The sequence below is a fragment of the Balaenoptera ricei genome, chromosome 2 (assembly GCF_028023285.1).
Source record: "Balaenoptera ricei isolate mBalRic1 chromosome 2, mBalRic1.hap2, whole genome shotgun sequence".
Lineage (NCBI taxonomy): Eukaryota > Metazoa > Chordata > Mammalia > Artiodactyla > Balaenopteridae > Balaenoptera > Balaenoptera ricei.
In genome coordinates, this window is record NC_082640.1 from 8612410 (window position 1) to 8636409 (window position 24000).

The 24000-nt window shown below is 40.0% G+C and overlaps 1 protein-coding gene across 2 annotated transcripts in view; it reads right to left on the reverse strand.

Moving 5' to 3' along the window:
• Positions 1-530: 530 nt before the first annotated feature.
• The window catches only part of PRPF18 (pre-mRNA processing factor 18), a 51118-nt gene continuing 27648 nt past the window's right edge, over positions 531-24000 (reverse strand). For both annotated transcript variants that reach the window (XM_059910426.1, XM_059910421.1), the window contains 4 exons: positions 22381-22521; positions 22178-22249; positions 19810-19965; positions 531-1128 (listed from right to left, as the gene is read on the reverse strand). In XM_059910426.1, coding sequence (XP_059766409.1) covers positions 1048-1128; positions 19810-19965; positions 22178-22249; positions 22381-22521 — 450 coding nt within the window. In that variant the 3' untranslated portion in view covers positions 531-1047. The remainder of the gene's footprint in view (positions 1129-19809; positions 19966-22177; positions 22250-22380; positions 22522-24000) is intronic.

The following is a 24000-nucleotide window of genomic DNA, read 5'->3' on the forward strand; positions in this document are numbered from 1 at the left end:
TAGCCGGCAGTGCCAATCCACCTACTCAGGCCACTTTCTATCCCCACCTGCCTCTATCCACTGAGTCCTCTCAACCTCTAAAGCGCAGTGATTCGTCACAATTATCTGGGGGTGACACTGTGCAAAAAGAAGTCCTCGTTTGTGCAAAATCAGACCCAGGACCTACTGTCTCGGGCAGCGGCCAAGAGTCCTGGCATCCTCTTCTTCTGCTGGGCAGGATGGAGCTGGGGCAGCTGTCCACCACCGGTCTCGGGAGGATGGCGCTCGTGGGCAGTCCTATTCTAGGAAGAACCAGCGGCAGCAAAACATCCCCGTTCCTGGCTTGACAATCCATCTCCCCAACCTTGAACCTTGATGCACTGGGGTTACTGAATTTGAACTTCTGTTGGTTTAATATACCATCTTTGTGTTCCAAACTTCTATTTCCTGTTAATTGTATCTGTCCCAAGAGATGACCAATACTAAAATTTACACACTTTAAAAGATAAAAGCAAGCTTTGAAATGCAAGAAAAATAACACGTAACAGTAGTAACATTTACATTCAAATCTATTGCAAGATGGCAAAAGTTCAGCAACATTTAAGCACTATCAAGTTTCATTAAATGGTTCCATGTTTTTGTTGAAAATATAAAAATATTCTTCTATAAACACTTCATAAGAGGCAATGTGAAAATTACCATATTTTACAGAAATAATTAAGTCCATCCTCAAATGTTCCTTTTTAATCCTCTAACTGCAACTTCCAGCTCTAGAGGGGAAAAGTTATTTTAAACCCTGTCCTGTGACTGTTGTCTACACATTTAACTTATGAGGAAAAGTCTTTAGAACTTAATTTTTCGACTATTTAAAATAAAAGCAAGACACAAAAATCACTTGGCAGTCAGATGTGACATGAGAGCCAACACAGTTCTTAAAACCAAGAGTTGCATTAGGCAGAACTCAGAGACCAGAAATTCCTTTTTCTTCTTCCCTCGTGCCTGTTGGCAATTCCACAAGTCCACGCCAGGCTTAAGTTTCTTGTGATATTCACAGGCCACACACAGATCTCATAGCGCATTGTACTCCACACATTTCGATGGATCTGTAGGAAAGTGCTTCTGGCAAATGGTCATTAACCTCTTCAATCCCTAAGAAAATAAAAATAAATAATGGTTGGTTGGTTATGATATGGTTAAACTATTCTCAATCGCCCTCCTCTGTACTCACTCCAGTTTACCAACGTCCCCGCTAAAATGCAGCAGTCCCCTGCAACACCACTCAGATGTACACTGAGAGAAAGATTTAACCGTGTGCACTCAGAGAAAGGTACAAGATGGTCACAGCTTGTTCACAAAAACAATAACATCAAAAGTACCATAAACAACCCAAATGTCCATCATAGGAGAATATGTGAATAAGCTTTAGTATGCTCACAAATGGAACATACTACGTCAGTAAAAAAAGAATTACCTAGAGCTACAATTCAGCCTTTCTCCACCAGGTTCCAGTAGAGAATCAAGCCCTGCTGGCTAGCCTAAAGCATCCATTATATGTAATGAGACAGCCCCTCTCCGATGTACCCTAAAAGGGTGCTACGTGTGTCCCAGCCTTGGGAGGAATGAGAAAATGGGCACTCAAATCATCTTCTGTGTTCTACGGTCCAGATGAGGAACTCTGGTTGAGAACAATGGATATACATGAATTTTAGAACGTTAAATGTAAAAAGCAAGTGGCAAGGGGCTTCCCTGGTGGTGCAGTGGTTAAGAACCCGCCTGCCAATGCAGGGGACACGGGTTCGAGCCCTGGTCCGGGAAGATCCCACATGCCGTGGAGCAACTAAGCCCGTGTGCCACAACTACTGAGCCCGCGCTCTAGAGCCTGCAAGCCACAACTACTGAAGCCCACGTGCCACAACTACTGAAGCCCCCACACCTAGAGCCCGTGTTCCGCAACAGGAGAGGCCACCACAGTGAGAAGCCCGTGCACCGCCAACGAAGAGTAGCCCCCACTCGCAGCAACTAGAGAAAGCCCGCGGGCAACAACGAAGACCCAATGCAGCCAAAAAAAAAAAAGCAAGTGGCAAAATGCTATATACAGTATTACACCATTTAAAACTTTTTTTTTATTATATATAACTTTTACAGGTTACTTTCCATTTACAGTTATTACAAAATACTGGCTGTCTTCCCCATGTTGTACAGTACATCCCTGTGCCTGTCTTACACCCAACAGTTTGTACCTCCCCCTCCCCTATATTGCCTTTCTCCCCCCACCCCCCAACTGGTAACCACTGGTTTGTTCCCTGTGTCTGTGAGTCTGCTTCTTTTTGTTACGTTCACTAGTCTGCTGCATCTTTTAGACTCCACTTGTCAGTGACGGCACTGTCTCTCTCTGACTTGTTTCACTTGGGCACAATGCCCACCAAGTCCGTCCCTGCAGCTGCAAAGGGCAAAGCTTCACTCTTCATGGCTGAGCAGTACTCTATTGTGTATATGTACCACCTCTTCTATCCATTCGTCTGCTGATGGACACTTAGGCTGTTTCCATGTCTTGGCTACTGTAAATAGTTCTGCTATGAACATTAGGCTACATGTATCTGTTTAAATTAGTGTTTTTGGTTTTTGTTTTTTTTTTATTTTATTTATTTATTTATTTATTTATTTATGGCTGCGTTGGGTCTTCGTTTCTGTGCGAGGGCTTTCTCTAGTTGCGGCCAGTGGGGGCCACTCTTCATCGCGGTGTGCGGGCCTCTCACTGTCGCGGTCTCTCTTGTGGCGGAGCACAGGCTCCAGACGCGCAGGCTCAGCAATTGTGGCCCACGGGCCCAGCTGCTCCATGGCATGTGGGATCTTCCCAGACCAGGGCTCGAACCCGTGTCCCCTGCATTGGCAGGCAGATTCTCAACCACTGCGCCACCAGGGAAGCCCTGTTTTTGGGTTTTTCTGGATATATACTCAGGAGTAGAATTGCGGGGTCATATGGTAGTTCTATTTTTAGTTTTTTAAGACACCTCCTTAATGCTTTCCACAGCGGCTGCACCAATTCACATTACCACCAACAGTGTACGACAGTTCCCTTTTCTCCTCATCCTTGCCAACATGTTAGTTGTAGACTTCTTAATGATGGCCATTCTGACAGACGTGAGGTGATATCTCATTGTGGTTTGATTTTTGTCTCCCTGATGATTAGCAACGTTGAGCATATTTTCATGTGCCTGTTGGCCATCTGCATTTCCTCTTTGGAAAAATGCCAATTCAGTTCTTCTGCCCATTTTTTAAGTGGGCTATTTGTCGAGCTGTATGAGCTGTTTATATACGTTGGGTATGAATCCTTTATCGGTCATATCATTTGCAAATATTCTCTCTCATTCAGTAGGTTGTCTTTTAGTTTTGATAATGGTTTCCTTTACTCTACAACAGCTTATAAGTTTAATTAGATCCCATTTGTTTATTTTTGTTTCCATTACTCTAAGACAGATTCAAAAAATATTGCTTCAATTTATGTCAAAGAGTGTTTTGCCTGTTTTCCGCTAGGAGTTTTACAGTATCTGGTCTTACACTTAGGTCTTTAATCCATTTTGAATTTAATTTTTGTATATGGTGTTAGAGAATGTTCTAATTTCATTCTTTCACATGTAGCCGTTCAGTTTTCCCAGCACCACTTATTGAAGAGATTGTCTTTTCTGCACTGTATATTCTTGCTTCCTTTGTCGTAAATTAACTGACCATAAGCCATGGGTTTATTTCTGGGTTTTCTATCCTGTTCCATTGATCTATGTGTCTGTTTTTGTGCCAGTATCATAATGTCTTGATGAAAGTCAGGGAGTATAATTCCTCCAGCTCTGTTCTTCTTTCTCAAGATCGTTTTGGCCATTCGGGGTCTTTTGTGTTTCCATACAGATTTTAAAATTAGTTGTTCTAGTTCTGTGAAAAATGCCATTGGTATTTTGATAGGGATTGCATTGAATCTGTAGATTGCCTTGGGTAGTATGGTCATTTTAACAATATTGATTCTTCTACTAGTATACCATTTTAATACAACTCAAAAACAACTTAAAAATAATATATTGCTTAGAAATACACACATAACATGGTGGAATTATTTTTGAAAAAGCAAGGAAATGACAAATTGTGGATAATGGTTACTTCTGGGGTACAGGAGGAAAATACAGATTCTATGATCTTCAGAAAGTTCTAGTTCTTAAGCTGGGATTAAGGCCTTTACACATCTATCTTATTCTTTGCTTCATAACTTACATATCACATGTATTCTTTTTTACGTCCCAAATATTACACAATAAAAAAATCGTACTATAATCATAAAAACTAGCACAACACCCCAAACATGACCTGGCCAATTCTGCAGAATGTAGTCTTAGTACTACTACACTGCCTTTGTTCTGTACCTTTGGCATCTGTTACCATGGCCTTCGGTTCTTTTTAGACAAATGCAATACACACCACAAATTCCCATGATGTCACAAATTTCAGATGCTTTCTATCTCTTCTACAATTTGGCCAGTTCTCATCCAGTCTATAACTTCATAGTGATATTTTTAACTGATGACAAGAACTGTCACAATTAAGATTCAATCAGTCCCTTTCAACTCATCCTTCAGTCTGTGATCTTTTAAAATCCTTAGTGGGCATTTTATTTTCAGTTATTCTTCTTAGCTTTCTCATCCACCAGCAAGCAAACATGCCTCTAAGTCATTATCCAAATTCACAAACAGGCCAGGGACAAGAGCAGAAACCTGCCATGTGCCACTATAGATCTCTCCAGAACAATTCTGCAAGTTTTACAACTAGCATTGAATCCTATTTACTCTTTTATCTACCAGCCTACAAATGTCCTTGTTTACAAGGAGAGATTTTGTCAGATGTCTTACTGAAATCTAGACATCTATAGCAATATTGATAATTTATTAAAAACGACAACCAAGAACAGCAGCACTTAATTTTAATGATCTCCAAAGCAATTTTTGGCACAAACTATTTTAAGGTTTCTCACCTTGCATTCACAAAAACTGAAACGACCCAGTTCCTATCACAGTAAGAAGAACAATGAAATCCCATCAGAAGCCAAAGGTTGACTATGTTCAGGTCTATATTAGATATGAAAAAATATATAGCACACTGCCTGGTACTTAACTAGTATTCCCCCCAAATTCATTTCCTTTCCTAAAAATGATACAATGAAATATCATCTGCTCTTAAAAGAAGAAAGAGTTTCATGACCCAGTGGGAAAAGCAGAGTATGTTGCTGGAATTATACAATCTAATAACAGAAAAGTGCATCTAGAAGTCTGAGCAGGAAGGGTAAACCCCCTCAAAATACACACTAATGTTAACAGGTAGTGAAAGCATCACCAAAGATCTAGAACTCTTACTCTGTAATTACCTACATATTCAAAGAACACTTAAGCTAAGTGAAATCACCAAAACCAAAACAAAACAATGAGGTAAAAAGCCTGCCAAATCTCTTTGGTCCCACAGTAAGCAGATAACACAAATATAAATTACTTCTATGAAGTGAGCTATAATCTAAGAGATTCAACATCAGAGAAACATGGTTTTCAGACATTTTACGTCAAGCCCTTTGTGGATTCAAAGATTGTCCATACTATGCTATTTAAGGAGTGGGAGCGTGGAGGGAGGTTACCTTTCAGCTGATTTCCAAGAAGGAAGACTTTTGCCAGCCAGTGCTAAGAAAGCCCAGGGAATCTGCCTGCTCCGCGTTCTGCCGGCGCTGTTGCGCCTAATCGGGTGTTCGCTTTAGGACAAAGGCCCTGCCCTCTCATAGTCCAGCGTCTCCTGCTGGGAATTCTAATCATGTGGCTGCAGAACTGGATCTGTAGCCATGGAAATGTATGTGATATCATTAAAAGGATCCTAAGTCTCCTGAAGGAACAGGTGAGAAGAGAGGCAAAGCTAGGAAAGGGAACAGTCCAATGAAAGACTAAACAGCTTTAATATGCAGCAAAACACAGCAAGAATTATATGAGCCAATGAAAGGCAAACAGATGCTAAGACGGCTGGGGGTCATTTTCCTTACACTGTAGGAATTAGAATTTAGGTGTCTGTGCCTTACTGAAGATATCTGTGATGCTTATTTACACTCACTGAACAGACTCTATGCTTAAAAAGTAAATATTAAGAGTACCCTGTCTGAAATCTTAGCTGTCAATCAGTTGTGAAACTCAACAGTCTCCATCATAAACAGTTACCATGGAACGTTACAGTAAATTTTTGCCATAAGGACTGACAGCACCCAGCACAGAGTTTTAAAGGGGCATAATCTGATGATAACATATGAGTATTTTCCAAATGGAAACAAATTTTTTCAGTTAGGTCCCTCAGGATTTTAGTTTCAAATTGCTTGGGGACGCTTAAACCAGTAAGACAAGGAGCTGCTTAGCTTAGCTAATTGCAAATAGCTTTTTAAAAACTAGTAGTATTTTTAAATATAATTTTCACTTTTGTAAAAGCAATACATTTATTCAATAAATCCTTATTCAGTGCCTACTACGTGCCAAGCACTGCTCTAGGCTCTGGGAATAGAGCAGGAGAAAAAAAGAGAAAAAATCCTCACCCTCATTGAGAATATTTTCTAATAAAGGAAGACAGATGAGAAACAAAATATGTAAAACGGACATGAAACAAAATGAATATGTAAATATCTAACGTGTTGGATGGTGGCAAGTGCTATGGAGAAGGTCAGGCAGGCAAGAGGCGCGTGTGGATGTGGGAAGTGACCGGAAGGGCTCTGGCTCTCCCTGAACTAGGGAGCGACTGTAGGGCTCTGAGCAAGAGAGCATCACAGTCTGGCTTGTATTTTAACTGGATCCCTCTGGGTGCCGTACAGAGACTGAACAGAAGAGGGGCAAGGAAAGAAGCGCAGAGAGGAGACACTGCAGTCATCCAGAGAAGACAGTCAGGTGCCAGACCCAGACGGTGGCAGTGCAGGTGGTAAGAAGGGATCACCCCAGATGTAATCTGAACACGGGACAATCATGGTTTGCTGACATGACATGGGCTGAGACAGAGAGAGAACAGCTAAGGGTAATCCCATGTTTTGTGTGCATGTTATTGTATGTATTTTTAAAATCACACAGTTCTTCTATCAAATAATAGAGTCCCCTGCCTCACCCTTTCCAATCCCTAATTCCAGCACCCCAGAGGCAACCACTCCAAATCTCTTAAGCGTTTCTTCTGGTATCTACTGCCATATTTCTAAATACTACACGCTGACAGTGCTTGATTTTTTCCCAGTTTTTATTTTTCTATCTCCTATGAAAGGTGAAGATTTCATCTCTTACACTACGTGCACTGGCCCCGCATATGCACACACGCGCCTTTCTCTCCTTCTCTTCCCCCAAGTCACAGTTCTCAGTGAACACGATGTTCAGGATATACCTCATAATGTCTACACAAATACTGTCCAAAACAGTGCCAATATCCTTTTTCTTAGGTATTTTTCCCCATCTTTTTGCTTTTCTGTGTAGATACCAATTCATTCTCCAACAGTGAGACTACTCTCAATACGACCAAACACATCAGGTAGTGTATCTGTTCCATTTTTTTCCTGGAGCCCTCTGTCTTATCTGTTCCAATCTAGATCAACTGAATTCCAGACCTCCTTGTACTGCTACAATCCTAGAGCATCCCTTCACCTTCAACCTGGGAATTCCTTTTGCCCTGCTCCTGTGCTGGATCTTGTTTCCTGGATCTTTGTTTGCTTCCCTCATTTTGGTGGGGTACATCCTCAAGTATTAGCAATATAACATAGTGGAGTTAAGACTATCCAAGTTCAAATCCCAATTCCACCACTTACTAGCTGTGTGACCTTGGGAAATAACTTTTCCATGCCTAAGTTTCCCCACTTGTAAAACAAAGAAATCATAGTATCATCCTCTTACTACATATGTGAGAGAGAGAGAGAATATATATGTGCTAAATTGCTGCAGTGAGCACACAGTAAACGCCATATAAGTGTTAGCTACAATGATAATGATTCCAGAGCATGGGTGACACAAGATGGGTCACATTTTTGAGACTTTTCCTGTCTGAAAATATCTTTAACCTATACTCACACTTGACTGCTCATGTGGGAATAGAATTCTGAGTTGGAGACTTTTTCCCTTACTAATACAAAGGCATTGCTCCACTGTCTTCCAGCTTCCAGAACCGTTAATGAGAAGTATGAGGGCATTTTAATTCCTGAGTCTTCATAAGTGACCTGTTTCTTTTCTCCAGAAGCACTGAAAATCTCTTTATCCTTGGTCTCCAATATTTCATTATATTGAGCCTTGATGTGAGATCCTTCCTATTCATTTGCTATGAATTCAGTGAGCTCTTTTTTCATTCTAGAAATGCATGTCCTTCAGCTCTGGGAATTTTTCCTGCATTAATTCTTTATTTCCTACCCTCCAATTTCTCTGTTCTCTTTTTCCTGGAATTTGAATAGTTGCAGACCTTATAAATTGACTCTTTTGTTCTCGTATCTTTCATAGTTCTGAGATTTCCTCAACTTTATCTTATAACCCTTTTATTTAATTTTTAAATTTCTGCTATAATGTTTAACTTCTGAAAGCTTGTTTTAATTCTTTTTGTAGCTATTGTTATTTCATAGTTACAACCTTATCTAAGGATATTAATTTTTTAATCAAAGGGGTTTTTTCTGTTCCCTATGCTATAATTCAGTTTCTCTCAACTCCTTTTTTGCCATGTGTTTTGGTCTCTGTCTTTCATGTTGGAAACTTTCCCTGAATGTCTGATGATCCTAGGTGAACATGCAGATTTATGAGTAAGGCAATAAGGAGCTAAAGGAAACTCACCGAATGGGCAGGGCTCATCAATGGAACTTCATTTTAGGACAATATGGCAGCAAGTTAGTTTTTTCATTAGCAGAACGCAGAATACTAATTGTTAGTAACTGTACATCTTTTCTGTTGGGTCAGTTCACAGAGAAGAACCCTCCTGTTTCCTGAGGTGGGATAACAGCCTGGCTGCCAGCATCAGAGGGACCAGTGGAGAAAAGGAACCAGAGGTCTCATCTGTCAACACACAGACCCTCACTGGAGTTGCCTGTTTTGAGTAGGACATCTCACCCTGCCTGAGGCTACAAATCCCTCAGAAAGTGAACCTGTTTTCTGCTATAAGGGAGAAAGGCAGGAGGGCCCACTTGCACAGGGTAGAAGGAACCTCTGGACTACTTATCATAATTCTCAACCACTCCTTCATTTTCAGTCCCATCCCATGGTCCAGTCTTTAATTTTTTTTTTTTTAAGATTTTTTTTGATGTGGACCATTTTTTAAAGTCTTTATTGAATTTGTTCCAAAACTGCTTCTGTTTCATGTTTTGGTTTTTTTTTTGGCCTTGAGGCATATGGAATCTTAACTCCCCAACCAAGGATCAAGTCTGCACCCCCTGCAGTGGAAGGTGGAGCCTTACTGGACCGCCAGGGAAGTCCCTGGTCCGGTCTTTTAAAAGTACCTAAAAGTCCCATGTCTTGAGCCTTTCCAGATTCTACAGAGTCCTCATTAATGGCTCCTTAATGACTTTCTCCCCATACAATATTTAACTAAAACTGATTTTTTTAAAAAATCAATATTGTTTCTAGGAAAACATTCTGCACTTAAAAGTCTAACTGATGTGGGGCTTCCCTGGTGGCGCAGTGGTTGAGAATCTGCCTGCCAGTGCAGGGGACACGGGTTCGAGCCCTGGTCTGGGAAGATCCCACATGCCGCGGAGCAACTAGGCCCGTGAGCCACAACTACTGAGCCTGCGCGTCTGGAGCCTGTGCTCCGCAACAAGAGAGGCCGCGATAGTGAGAGGCCCGCGCACTGCAATGAAGAGTGGCCCCTGCTTGCCGCAACTGGAGAAAGCCCTCGCACAGAAACGAAGACCCAACACAGCCAAAAATAAATAAATAAATAAATAAATAAATAAATAAATAAATAAATTTTTTAAAGTCTAACTGATGAACTGTACACTTAAAAATGGTTAAGATGGGGCTTCCCTGGTAGCGCAGTGGTTGAGAATCTGCCTGCCAATGCAGGGGACACGGGTTCGAGCCCTGGTCTGGGAGGATCCCACATGCTGCGGAGCAACTGAGCCCGTGAGCCACAACTACTGAGCCTGCACGACTGGAGCCTGTGCTCTGCAACAGGAGAGGCCGCGACAGTGAGAGGCCCGCGCACTGCAATGAAGAGTGGCCCCCGCTTGCCACAACTAGAGAAAGCCCTCGCACAGAAACGAAGACCCAACACAGCCAAAAATAAGTAAATAAATAAATAAAAATTTAAAAAAAAAAATGGTTAAGATGGTAGAGCTGAATAAAGATTTTCTTTAAATGGTTAATATTTCACCACAATTTTTAAACAATCTAATTGCAAGCACTACAGCATATTCTAGATAAGGCATAAAAATATCAATTACATATACAGTTTGGTGTATCACAGTATGTGATACAGGATACAAATCCTGGAGAGAGTTGTTTATATCCAGATAAATCAGTGAACCATTAAAACAATCAACCTGCATCAACTCAAAAAACAGCAATTTTTTATCACTGCAGAAAACAAATGCTTTTTAAAACCAAACCAAATTACAATCATACCCTTTTAGCTAGATTTGCCTTTTATTTTATAAACTATCATTAGTTAATAGGACTTGAGGAAGACTTTTTTTGTTTTTACGTAATCTCCTTACTGAAGTATAAGGAAGACATTTTATCAATTATTTCTGTTCCTGTCACTAGTGTACCCTGTAAGAATAAAGTCTTGAAAACGAAAGCACAGATGCGTTTAGTGGTGCAGCCTAGGAACATGAAGAACAGGGATAAGTTGAGAACATTTTCCATGCAGCTATTTAAATTCTGTCAACAAACTGCCAAGGTTCTAATAAAGGAATGGATTACCATGAGATATTTAAGTTACTAATTAATCCTAACTTCAGACTAAAGGAATACATATTTGACTCGAAATGTGATTTTCAAAAAATGTGTACTTAATGATGAAAAGTTAATTTCTACAATATCAACTAACATTCATAGCCATACATAAAAAGGCCAAGCCTTCAAGAAGTGTCCACAGGAATTCTTTTCTTACAAGTATATGATTAAAATTGAGTTGATGTGAATTACTCATTCTAGACTTTTTAATACCTGATCTGGATCTAGCTACTTGGGATGATGGCAGATGAAGGCAATCTCATGCTGCTTCTAATGAAGAGTCCCAATGCAAGTATTAAATGTATTAAAATATTCAGGATCTGTAGGACTTAGTGGAAAATTAAAGAAAACTAATAGTTTGGGACTAAATCTTCTTCTGGAGTGTATGGTAAGAAATAGAGAGCTGCTCTCAATTTTTACTTGTCTGAATATTTGATATATAAAAGAACATTATTTCCAGTTAAAAGGTTCATCACTTCACAGAAAGGAACAAATTACAAGTGATAATTCCATTTTGAAAACAGCACTCACGTACGTAATGAAGTTAGCTAAAAATGTATGCCAAATGACCAATTTGAGCGAAGATTTTATTTATTTGACGACAAGGCCTTCACACTGCAGGGTGATCTGACTTTTTTTTTTTTTTAAGCATGTGGTTGAGAAATATAAGAGTTAACACCCCAAGTTAAATGTCTATTTAGCTGCCAGCTAAAAAGAAACGTGGCACAGTTTAGACCAGCATTCCCCACAATGTGCTTCTACCCAACAATGGTGTTCTGTAATATTAAAAGGTAATGTATGTGAAAGAGAAATGATAGCACTATTTTCCTCTAAAAATTTGTTTTAATATGCCAGGAAGTTATTAAATGGGTAAACAGTTTGCTACCAAAACAACTTGCCTTTAAGAAATGGTTTATCAGAGCCACGAATGCCAGGAGGTAGCATAAGGCCACTTGACCCACAAATGTGTGACATATAATCTGATGCATAGGGAGTGTTTATCAGCTAACCATGACATGTGCATACAACACATGAATCAAGTTGTGATCACTCACTGCAGTAATGTTTCTGTTATACCATTTTCAGCAATTCACGAACATATTATAAATTCACAAATGTTCCATGAACAACTAAATTTGACAAATTCTAGTACTGGTGAAACATGCCAAAATCTGAAATGCGGATATAAATATCTGACATAAGATGCTGGAATGATGTTTTTACCAGGGAATTTACAAACTTAAGGTTATTGAACACAACTTGCCATAGAAGATTACGGGACATTTTGCCTTTTGGAACAGTGAAAGCTCGAGAAAGATTATTTGGAATGAATATTACTCCTTCATCTTCTAATCCCCAAAGAAACCTGTGTTGTAACACAGCACACAGACAGACTAATCTGTAGGAATCAGGGAGGGTATCCACAGGAAACAAAGGGCATACTCAAACTGGGTAATCTGACGGTAGTAGTCCCAAGGACTTTACAAAGGCATGGGTAAGACCGGGACCCATGAGCTGGCAACGCTGCAAAGCTGTGGCTAGCTTGTTTTCTAAGGGGGCAAGGGAGAAGAGTGGCTACCAGAAACCCAGAGAGGGTAACTAACTGTATGGAGATGGCTGCGGCCTTGGGTGGAAGGGTGTAGTGACTCTACAGGGAGGAAGCCAGGGAAATAAACACCCCAAACTCGTTCTTCTCCCACCTACACAATGCCTTCCAGTCCTCTCATCGCCTGCCCCGTTCAGAAGTCAGAGGGCAAGGGAGCCTGTCCATGTTGTTCATAAAAGCCAGGTTTCCAGGGCACAGAACAAGGTGAGGAAGGATGGAGGGGATCTGGAGGACAAATCACCGTGTGATGTCAATTTCAGCTTTTCTTCCTGCTCTTCTTTACCAACAAGTAAAGAACACCCAAGATATGAACGTTTTCAAGAGATGTCGTGAAATGACTGAATTATAAAGACTCTAAATAATCAAGAACTTCCTTTAATCTGTGTAGAAGAAGCTTTACCCAAATTTGGGCCAAAGGCTACCTCTGCATTTGGCAGACCAACCAAAGTCCTTGAAGTTCCTACCAACAATTTCCATCTCACCCTAGATTTCAGGCTAGCCAATAAGCTATACAACTTCTCTTTGATCTACATGGTGAGCAAACCCTCCCTGTGGTGTGTTTAATTTTTGTGAGAAAGAGACCACTTCAAACAACTTTCACAGTTTAAATTCTACAGAGGTTTGCATAAAACCCAAAGATGAAATCATGTTACAGTAGAGAGCCCCCTGAATAGTTTTTACCATATTTCAGAAAACAGTTACTTCTCACCAATATTTCTACATAAAAAAAATAATTATATACTGCAAGGTTTCATTTAAATGATGTCCAAGAACTGGCAAAATTAACCAATAATGACACATGTCAAAACCGTGGTTATTTCTGATGGGAGGAGGAATTAGGCTGGGAAAAGGAATGAGGGAAACTTCAGGGGTGCTGCTTGAAATCTCCTATGATCCAGACCTCATTTTATGTCTTGATAAATATCACATATATATGAAGAATCATTGAGCTGTACAATTAAGATTAGTACACTTCACAGGCTCCACTGTTTACTAAGGTTTATTATATCTCAATTTAAAAAGAAAAATTTTATTCAACATAGTTTTGGAAGTTTTAGCCACAGCATTCAGAGAAGAAAAAGAAATAAAAGGAATCCAAACTGGAAAAGAAGAAGTAAAACTGTCACTGTTTGCAGATGACATGATACTATACATGGAGAATCCTAAAGATGCTACCAGAAAACTACTAGAGCTAATCAATGAATTTGGTAAAGTAGCAGGATACAAAATTAATGCACAGAAATCTCTTGCATTCCTATACACTAATGATGAAAAATCTGAAAGAGAAGTTAGGGAAACACTCCCGTTTACCACTGCAACAAAAAGAATAAAATACCTAGGAATAAACCTACCTAAGGAGACAAAAGACCTGTAGGCAGAAAACTATAAGACACTGATGAAAGAAATTAAAGATGATACAAACAGATGGAGAGATATACCATGTTCCTGGATTGGAAGAATCAACATTGTAAAAATGACTATACTACCCAAAGCAATCTACAGATTCAGTGCAATCCCTATCAAACTACCAAGGGCACTTTTCACAGAACTAGAACAAAAAATTTCACAATTTGTATGGAAACACAAAAGACCCCGAATAGCCAAAGCAATCTTGAGAAAGAAAAACGGGGCTGGAGGAATCAGGCTCCCAGACTTCAGACTATATTACAAAGCTACAGTAATCAAGAAAGTATGGTACTGGCACAAAAACAGAAATATAGATCAATGGAACAGGACAGAAAGCCCAGAGATAAACCCACGCACATATGGTCACCTTATCCTTGATAAAGGAGGCAAGAATATACAATGGAGAAAAGACAGCCTCTTCAATAAGTGGTGCTGGGAAAACTGGACAGCTACATGTAAAAGAATGAAATTAGAACACTCCCTAACACCATACACAAAAATAAACTCAAAATGGATTAAAGACCTAAATGTAAGGCCAGACACTATAAAACTCTTAGAGGAAAACGTAGGCAGAACACTCTATGACATAAATCACAGCAAGATCCTTTTTGACCCACCTCCTAGAAAAATGGAAATAAAAACAAAAATAAACAAATGGGACCTAATGAAACTTAAAAGCTTTTGCACAGCAAAGGAAACCATAAACAGACAAAAAGACAACCCTCAGAATGGGAGGAAATATTTGCAAACGAAGCAAATGACAAAGGATTAATCTCCAAAATATACAAGCAGCTCATGCAGCTCAAAAAAGCAAACAACCCAATCCAAAAATGGGCAGAAGACCTAAATAGACATTTCTCCAAAGAAGATATACAGATTGCCAACAAACACATGAAAGGATGCTCAACATCACTAATCATTAGAGAAATGCAAATCAAAACCGCAATGAGATATCACTTCACACCGGTCAGAACAGCCATCATCAAAAAATCTACAAACAATAAATGCTGGAGAGGGTGTGGAGAAAAGGGAATCCTCTTGCACTGTTGCTGGGAATGTAAATTGATACAGCCGCTATGGAGAACAGTATGGAGGTTCCTTAAAAAACTAAAAATAGGGCTTCCCTGGTGGTGCAGTGGTTGAGAATCTGCCTGCCAATGCAGGGGACACGGGTTCGAGCCCTGGTCTGGGAAGATCCCACATGCCGCGGAGCAACTAGGCCCATGAGCCACAACTACTGAGCCTGCGCGTCTGGAGCCTGTGCTCCGCAACAAGAGAGGCTGCGATAGTGAGAGGCCCGCACACCACGATGAAGAGTGGCCCCCGCTTGCCGCAACTGGAGAAAGCCCTCGCACAGAAATGAAGACCCAACACAGCCATAAATAAATAAATAAATAAATAAATAAATAAATAAATAAATAATAAATAAATAATTTTTTTAAAGTCTAACTGATGAACTGTACACTTAAAAATGGTTAAGATGGGGCTTCCCTGGTGGCGCAGTGGTTGAGAATCTGCCTGCCAATGCAGGGGACACGGGTTCGAGCCCTGGTCTGGGAGGATCCCATATGCCACAGAGCAACTGAGCCTGTGAGCCACAACTACTGTGCCTGCAAGACTGGAGCCTGTGCTCTGCAACAGGAGAGGCCGCGATAGTGAGAGGCCCGCGCACCGCGATGAAGAGTGGCCCCCGCTTGCCACAACTAAAGAAAGCCCTCGCACAGAAACGAAGACCCAACACAGCTAAAAAATAAATAAAATAAATAAATAAAAATTAAAAAAAAAAAACTAAAAATAGAACTACCAAATGACCCAGCTATCCCACTACTGGGCATATACCCTGAGAAAACCATAATTCAAAAATTCATGTACCACAATGTTCATTGCAGAACTATTTACAATAGCCAGGACACAGAAGCAACCTAAGTGTCCATCGACAGATGAATGGATAAAGAAGATGTGGCACATATATACAATGGAATACTACTCAGCCATAAAAAGAAATGAAACTGAGTTATTTGCAGTGAGGTGGATGGACCTAGAGACTGTCATACAGAGTGAAGTAAGTCAGAAAGAGAAAAACAAATACCATATGCTAACACATATATTTGGAATCTTAAAAAAAAAAAATGGTTCTGAAGAATGTAGGGGCAGGACAGGAATAAAGACGTAGACGTAGAGAATGGACTTGAGGACACGGGGAGGGGGAGGGGGAAGGGTAAGCTGGGACAAAGTGAGAGAGTGGCATGGACATATATACACTACCAAATGTAAAACAGATAGCTAGTGGGAAGCAGCTGCATAGCACAGGGAGATCAGCTTGGTGCTTTGTGTCCCCCCTCGAGGGGTGGGATAGAGAGGGTGGGAGGGAGACACAAGAGGGAAGAGATATGGGGATATATGTATACATATAGCTGATTCACTTTGTTATACAGCAGAAACTAATACACCATTGTAAAGCAATTATACTCCAATAAAGATGTTAAAAAAAAATTAAAAGAAGAAAAAGAAAAATTATCCTATTAAATGACTTTCACTATTACCTCCTCAGCAAATATCTTAACGTAGAAAAGGTTTGGGTTTATACATTTACCAGGGGTCAGCAAACTACGGCCCACGGGCCACTCGCCCCTTTTATAAATGGAGTTTTACTGGAACACGGCCACTGGCTGCTTTCACACGGCTGCAGGGTTGAAGAGTTGTAGCGGAGACCTATGAAGCCCAAAGCCTAAAATATTTACTACCTGATCCTTTAAGTGTGTCACTTCCTGACTTAAACTTCAAATAATATATTTAAACTGTCCCTTTGTAGGAATAATTCAACTCAACCTCACCCAAATACCAAAATAAGAGGAGAGAGATTTAAAAGACAGCTTAGGAAATCACTCAGTTAATTGTAATCAAGAATTTCGTAAAACGCTAACATGGGGGTGGCAGCATTCTGCCTTGAGCTGCACTATGGGTTTATTTTAAGACAGATCAAAAACTGGTACTTTATTTGGCCTCACACAATGCTAATTTTTTGTTTTTGTTATTGTCAATATTTTAAAAATAGGAGCATATGCTTTTTAAAAAAATTAAGGATTCTAGTTATCTCACTAAAAAATAAAGGAAGAGGGAACAACACTAGCACCATATTCCTACAAGGTAACAATGAGCTGAAGTGACTCCAGTAACGCGGAGGCTAAGACTCAGCTGACACTTCACACTGTGCTTGCGCTGTCCACTTTTTAAAGTTTTTATTTTATATTGGAGTATAGTTAAACTAACACAACATTGGTAATCAACTGTCCACCGTTCTTATCACAGAGCTGAGAGGAAAATGAAAATACTGCTTCTACCTGTGGCTACATGAAAAAGGAAAAGTAAAGAGAGCCCGAGGGTCAGGGGCTTCTTAACACTCAGCTCACCTGCTACCCGACTATCCTGGCTGTGTGAGTTTGCAACCTCAGGTTTAAGCAATGGCCTCCAGGGAAAACGGCAGAGAAGTGTCAGAGAAATCAACAGACCAGAAAGGGCAACAGTTAACTGGATGTTTGCACACATCAAGTGGTAGGGATCTCCCCCATATCTTCTAAAGCAGCCCTACTCCTATTTTGGGGCAATTCTGCCTGTTAAAAAGCTTCTTTGTACTATTTTTGCAACCTCTTACCCATCTCTCATTGTTTCAAAATAAGAAGATTAAAAAAAGAAAGAATCCTTTCCTTACACTGATTAGAAATGAGCCTTCATTCCTATACCTTACCTGGTCCTTAACTGTATGGGACAAGTTTAATCCCTCTTCCACCAGAAAGTTCTCTCATTATCTATAGTTACCCAGACCCCCACCAAGAGTCTCCTTTATCAAGGACTAGAATAAAAAAAAGGAAGACTTTCACCTCTCTCGTCCTCTAGAGTATTCATTCATTCGGCAAATATTTACTGAGCACCCACCATGAGTACTATTCCAGACGCTGCGGATACGAGAGTGAACTATGCTCTTGCCTTGTGGAACTTATACTACATTATTACATCTAATAATGTAGCATAAGCTATCATTAGACTTTCCAGTAGCCATACTGTACTGCTGTTATTGTACTTAAATTCCCTAATTCTTCCTCATATACATCGCTCAAACTGTTCGCTCAAGTCTAACTTGACTTGTTAGAAGTCTAACTGAGTTAGACTTCCAAATTTCTTTACGGTCATCATTGCTAAATATTATATTTTTAGAATCTGCTTTTTTCTTCAGTCTGTCAAGAACTTCTGGAATGCAAATTTCTTTTCCACCTGAACGCACACCCTATCCCTTCTGTTCTTACTGTCTGTTAATCTGATAAATATACCTCTCAGTACAGTCATCCAAACTGGTCATTAAAATTGTTGAATAGCACAGTATTGAGGTCACTAAGAGCCCCATGGCATGTCCCTAGCATGCACCCAAACAGACATGGATCCATTATTTAGTATGCATGGCTTCTCTCACTCAACAAGCTGAGTCCACCTGATTATTTTATCATATTTACATCTGTACACAAGAATATTATTGGATTTAGGTCAAACACCTTCCTAAAGTTCAGATACAGTAGGTTTGCCAATTTTCCCCAATCACCTTGGGAAAAAGGGGGAAAAACATTTTAATGGGAAGAGAAGAGTTAAAAAGGAAGAAAAATGGAGGGAGGATAGGTCCTGTATAGCTTCCAAAATAAACCAGAAGTCTTTAAAATACTAGGCATATTTTTAAACAGAAAAATCAGTTTATAAGATGATGGTAATCATACCATTGTCTAAAGAAGATGTTGTCTTTAAGACAATTTATCTAATTATATGAACTCTTATACACACTATAGCTTTGGCCATGGTATAGCTGAACACAATTAGCAAATTTAATCACTGGCAGCTGTTTTCTATTAAAGCCAAACCACATTTGTTTTTTCCCAACTAAAAGCTTTTTGCCTTCGATACGGTCAATGGTGGTTATTAAGAAAATGGAAATGTTTTGAATTTCCACAAGTATATTTGAACTCTGTAAGTTCTACAGTTCACATTAGGGGGTCAGGTTGAAATCATATCTTAAAATGCTAATATGTATGAATAAGGTACAAAGCATGACACAAAATAACCTTTAGCACTTGGAATTGAAATGAAATAAAAAGATAATCCATGAACATGATAGTGACTGCTGTCTGGCACAAATTCTGAAAGCACTTGCGGCATTTTAAGTGAATCTTACACTTTAAATAAACTTTCAGAGTTTCATCTTCAAGCTTTAGAGTTAACGTCCAGCAAAAGTCATTATACAGACACAACCTGGGATTTTTGACACCTTGGCAAAAGCTAGATTACAGTTGAGGGTTTTTTCCCACTAAAAAGAAAAGTTTAACCCAACAGCAGTGTAACCAGGTTTATGTGAGGCAGGTATAACTTTAAGAAAATAAACTATAAATACTTTAAATCTGTTTGTGTACCGAAGTGTTGTTATAAATTATTTAAAAATATTTACTAGCCATATGTTTACCATTCATACCTTTTTAGCCTAGATGTTAATCTACCTTGAAAGTAACAAAATGTGAATTATTGCAAAATACTCTAAATTCGTCATTCTTTAGTAAACTCCCAAAGCGAACAGCAATAGTTTTATTTCACTACTGAGGTAATTAAAGCACAACACTTCACCCTGTCTTACATCATATATGAAACCTAAAAGGTTTCTATTTTACAGTACAGTGCAAGGTGTCTTAAATACAAGTACTACTTACATAAAGAGTGGACTTGCATCCTATTATGCTATATCCTATCACTATAATTCTCCTCCTCTCAAAACTTAGTTTGAGAACCGGGGAATGTTAACCTCCAGAGCACTTTGCCCTCCAAACTGCTTACCTGAATATATTTCCGCTGCGTCTCATCATTTAAAACATGTGCCACGTGCTTGGAAAAAATCTTTTCCCTACCAGTTCTGGCATGGATGCCGACCATAGTGACACCAATGGGCCAAGGGGCGTTTCCAATGGCCATCTGCAGGTAAGCGTCATTAGCCTACGAAGAGAGTTGAAGAAGACATCAGGAAAGCAGAAATATTCCGCTGGTCCAAGTTTTCATTTAGTATTTCACAGCCCTTCGTGATGAAATTTTCATCCATCTCTTGGGCGTGTTGAAAATATTACCATTCCCATTATTCGAACAAAAGAAATTAAAATATGGGGTGACTGACGTGCTTACCCAGGACCACAAATGTCTGTGGAAAAACAGAAACCAACGCTAACCCAGTGAGTAAAAAGACAAAACATTCCTTTGAAGCCCTGGTGCACTGGAAGTTAATACATTTCAGATCTGGAATTACCAGGCAGGTAATTTGATGCACTGACAAAAACTCTAGTCTGAGTTTCCGTTAGACCTAGTCTTCTCCCTAGGTGGTCACAGAGAAGACAGAGGCTAACTAGTTTTTCATAATCCAACCTGAAACTACAACTACTCCCTGCACAGCAGTGCAGACCTCTGAAAGCAGTGTGGGCTCTGTGTGCTGGGACCATCACATCGGGCCCATAGCAGATGTGTAAACAGAGATTAAATACTGGCCCTCGAGCCAAATAGCTAAAGGATGAGATCATTTCACTTTGGCCCCCCCCAAACCTCCCACCTGCCAAGAACCTTAAAAGCGACAAAATGAGAAGAGAGAAAGCAATGAAGAAAAATGGCTCTTTTTCTAAACCAAGCCTGGCTACCTGGGCTGGGGTGGGGGACAAAACAGAAAGCAAGTAAACTCTAAAAGACCCCAGCGGTTTCAGAGAGGCTTACACAGCCTGGCCTCAAAGAGATCTTCATTTAAAAATCAAACAACTATGAGACTGATATACGGAATTTTAAAACAGCATATACACATTTTTTTAAATCACTGATACTTGTGTGTGTAAAGTTTAATACTGGCTATATTAACTGATAAAATTTCCAATATTCAGTTTCCCCAAATTTCCAAAGAAGACTGTCCTAATATTAAGTTTTAGTTCTTTCTGTACTTTATATAAAATAAACTTTCACCAGCTTCTCATATGCGAGAATGAGAAAAGTAACAAGAGGGAAGGCATCGCCTCTAGCAGGCAAGTGCCGTGAATTCCTTCTGCACTGATGGTGACCTTATCCATCGATCCCAATGCAATCATCCCTGGTAAGCTCCAGGCAACTCATAGAAACTATCCAAAAATAAAACTCATAAAGCAGAAACGCTTTCTTTGACTAACCAACAGGCTCTCATCTAGAGGGATTAAAAACACTACTTTGGCCCATTAGCATGAGGCTCTCATCAAGGAGACCTCCAGTCACCCAGGATCACCCACAGTCCCTTCTGAGGACAGACACTCAGAGCACAGGAATAAGCAACGCACCCCCACTTTTCTGGCAGAGCCCCAGCGAGGCTCTGGAACCGTCACTGGAGATGCTGCACGGACCCCCCCACTTCTCCCCTCTTGGGAGGCACAGCCACTGGAAGCCTCCCTCCTCACACTCGGCTGATGGCCCACGAGCAGGGGTGCACTTCCAATCCCATTAGTGGTGCAAGAGGCCCTTCTCTTCTTGTTCGCCACACTGACTGATGGCCTTCCACCTCCTTTCTAAACTCTACCCAAGGAGCACGTGGACACCAGAGCTCTCTCCCCGCCACCTGGCCGCAGAGCCCGTTCAGGAATAAAGGCGCTGCAGCAGGGGACGAGTCTCCCCTCCTGGGCTTTGCTATTGTTGCAGTGCTGAAATGGGAGAGAGAAATTCTGGCAGCCTTACTTAAAACATTTTCTCAGAGAAACCAGCACACAGGGCGGTTAAATTCCACTGTATCATTAGTACAACGGTTCAGCTATATTATGGATTAAGTAGGTTTTTAATAGCTGGCCTGGGAAACTAATCTACGTAACATTGCTTCTACGGGAAAATTTGTTCCAAGCCATAATCAACAATCTAAAAACCTTGAAATTCAATCCCATTCACGAAATGAACGCTGCCTATATCCAGTTTGTGAAGAATCTTTACACCTTTCTTAAAAATGACTAAAAAATACAGTGTGGTCTGAAACTTTATTATTCATGCCTAACAATAAAGCTGACAATATATTAGAAAATGAAAGTTGTTTTTTTTTTTTACTACTATTTCACATTTATTCTTAAATCTTCTATTAAAATACTCCCACACGAGATGAACATATTATGTACACAACCTAGGTATGCTCATAAACATAATTCTGATGCACAGCATGGTAATGTACCTTCACATATTCCCTCTGCAACATGAATTTAATGATATCTGTTATGGATTCTTTAATATCGGCAGGAAGATTCTGGAAAAGAAAAAAAAGCGTAACTAAATTTTGGAAGCTACAGTGTATAGTTACAGACTGCATTTATTCTAACTTTATATATTCTATTTTTTAAAAATCAGTTAACAAAAGCATTTTTTGCGAAACCTCACCCTTTTCCGTAGCTTTCTGAAAAGGGGTCTGAGATAGGACTCCGTCTGTTTCTGAGTAGCACTGTTCAGTTTACCCTGTACACTGCGCTTCACATAATCCTCTCTGGCATTCAGCTCCTTAGCCCAAACACCAAGAAGAAACTGTGGAAAAAAGGGTAAATTTAGACTACAATGCCACCCAGTGGTTCTGTAAGTTTAAAAGTTCTCTGATGCACAAAATAGTATACACTCAGCCTTAGAGTAAATGTCTTGACTGATTAAAACATCAACCAATATGTAACTAATGAACTATCTCTGCTTAGTGCGTCACGTATGTTTTAATGTAGTACCTTTGGCAAGTCACAGACTTCCCTATTCTACACCTCTCCCAGCTCAGATGCGATCCATTTCCCCTGAAAGAGCTATCAAATTTCACAGGCAACTGCTTGACAGAACTTTTTTTTTTTTTTTTTAACATCTTTACTGGAGTATAACTGCTTTACAATGGTGTGTTAGTTTCTGCTTTATAACAAAGTGAATCAGTTATACATATACATATGTTCCCATATCTCTTCCCTCTTGCATCTCCCTCCCTCCCACCCTCCCTATCCCACCCCTCTAGGTGGTCACAAAGCACCGAGCTGATCTCCCTGTGCTATGCGGTTGCTTCCCACTAGCTATCTATTTTATGTTTGGTAGTGTATATATGTCCATGCCACTCTCTCATTTTGTCACAGCTTACCCTTCCCCCTCCCCATATCCTCAAGTCCATTCTCTAGTAAGTCTGTGTCTTTATTCCCGTCTTGCCACTGGGTTCTTCATGACTTTTTTTTTTTTTTCCTTAGATTCCATAAATATGTGTTACCATACTGTATTTGTTTTTCTCTTTCTGACTTACTTCACTCAGTATGACAGACTCTAACTCCATCCACCTCACTACAAATAACTCAATTTCGTTTCTTTTTATGGCTGAGTAATATTCCATTGTATATATGTGCCACATCTTCTTTATCCATTCATCCGATGATGGACACTTAGGTTGCTTCCATGTCCTGGCTATTGTAAATAGAGCTGCAATGAACATTTTGGTACATGACTCTTTTTGAATTATGGTCAGAAATAAACTTTTACTTGTATTTCTATTACATAAAATTCAACCTACCTAGACTCATCAGCCATAATGCCATATGTGCTGTGATATTTAATCAATCTTCCAAGGATGATGTTGTAGTATTTGGACTTTCTACTTTTGCAGTAGAGACCACAATTCAATTAAAAATTCCCTCTAAAGTGCCTGACCAAAGGAGAAGGAAGGAAAAAACGAACGAAAATAAAAGAAACTATGACCAGCCCCCACCCTGCCCCCGAAAACTACCCAGGTGCCCCCTGAGTTAAACTGCACAAAGAGCATCCTTCCCAGAGGCAGGTAAACACTGAAGGCTGAGGAGGCCATACTCCCCTAGCGGTGTTACCTATGCATGTCCTACATAGGGAGAGGCTGTCACTCAAAGAGGAAATTCTAGTTCATGCTAGATCCCACCACGCCCTAGCTAATTCCATGCCAAATCCTCAACGGATTGAGAATCCTGATGACTAATTGTGTTGTATTTAAACGGTAAATACAAGTAAAAGCATTTCTTG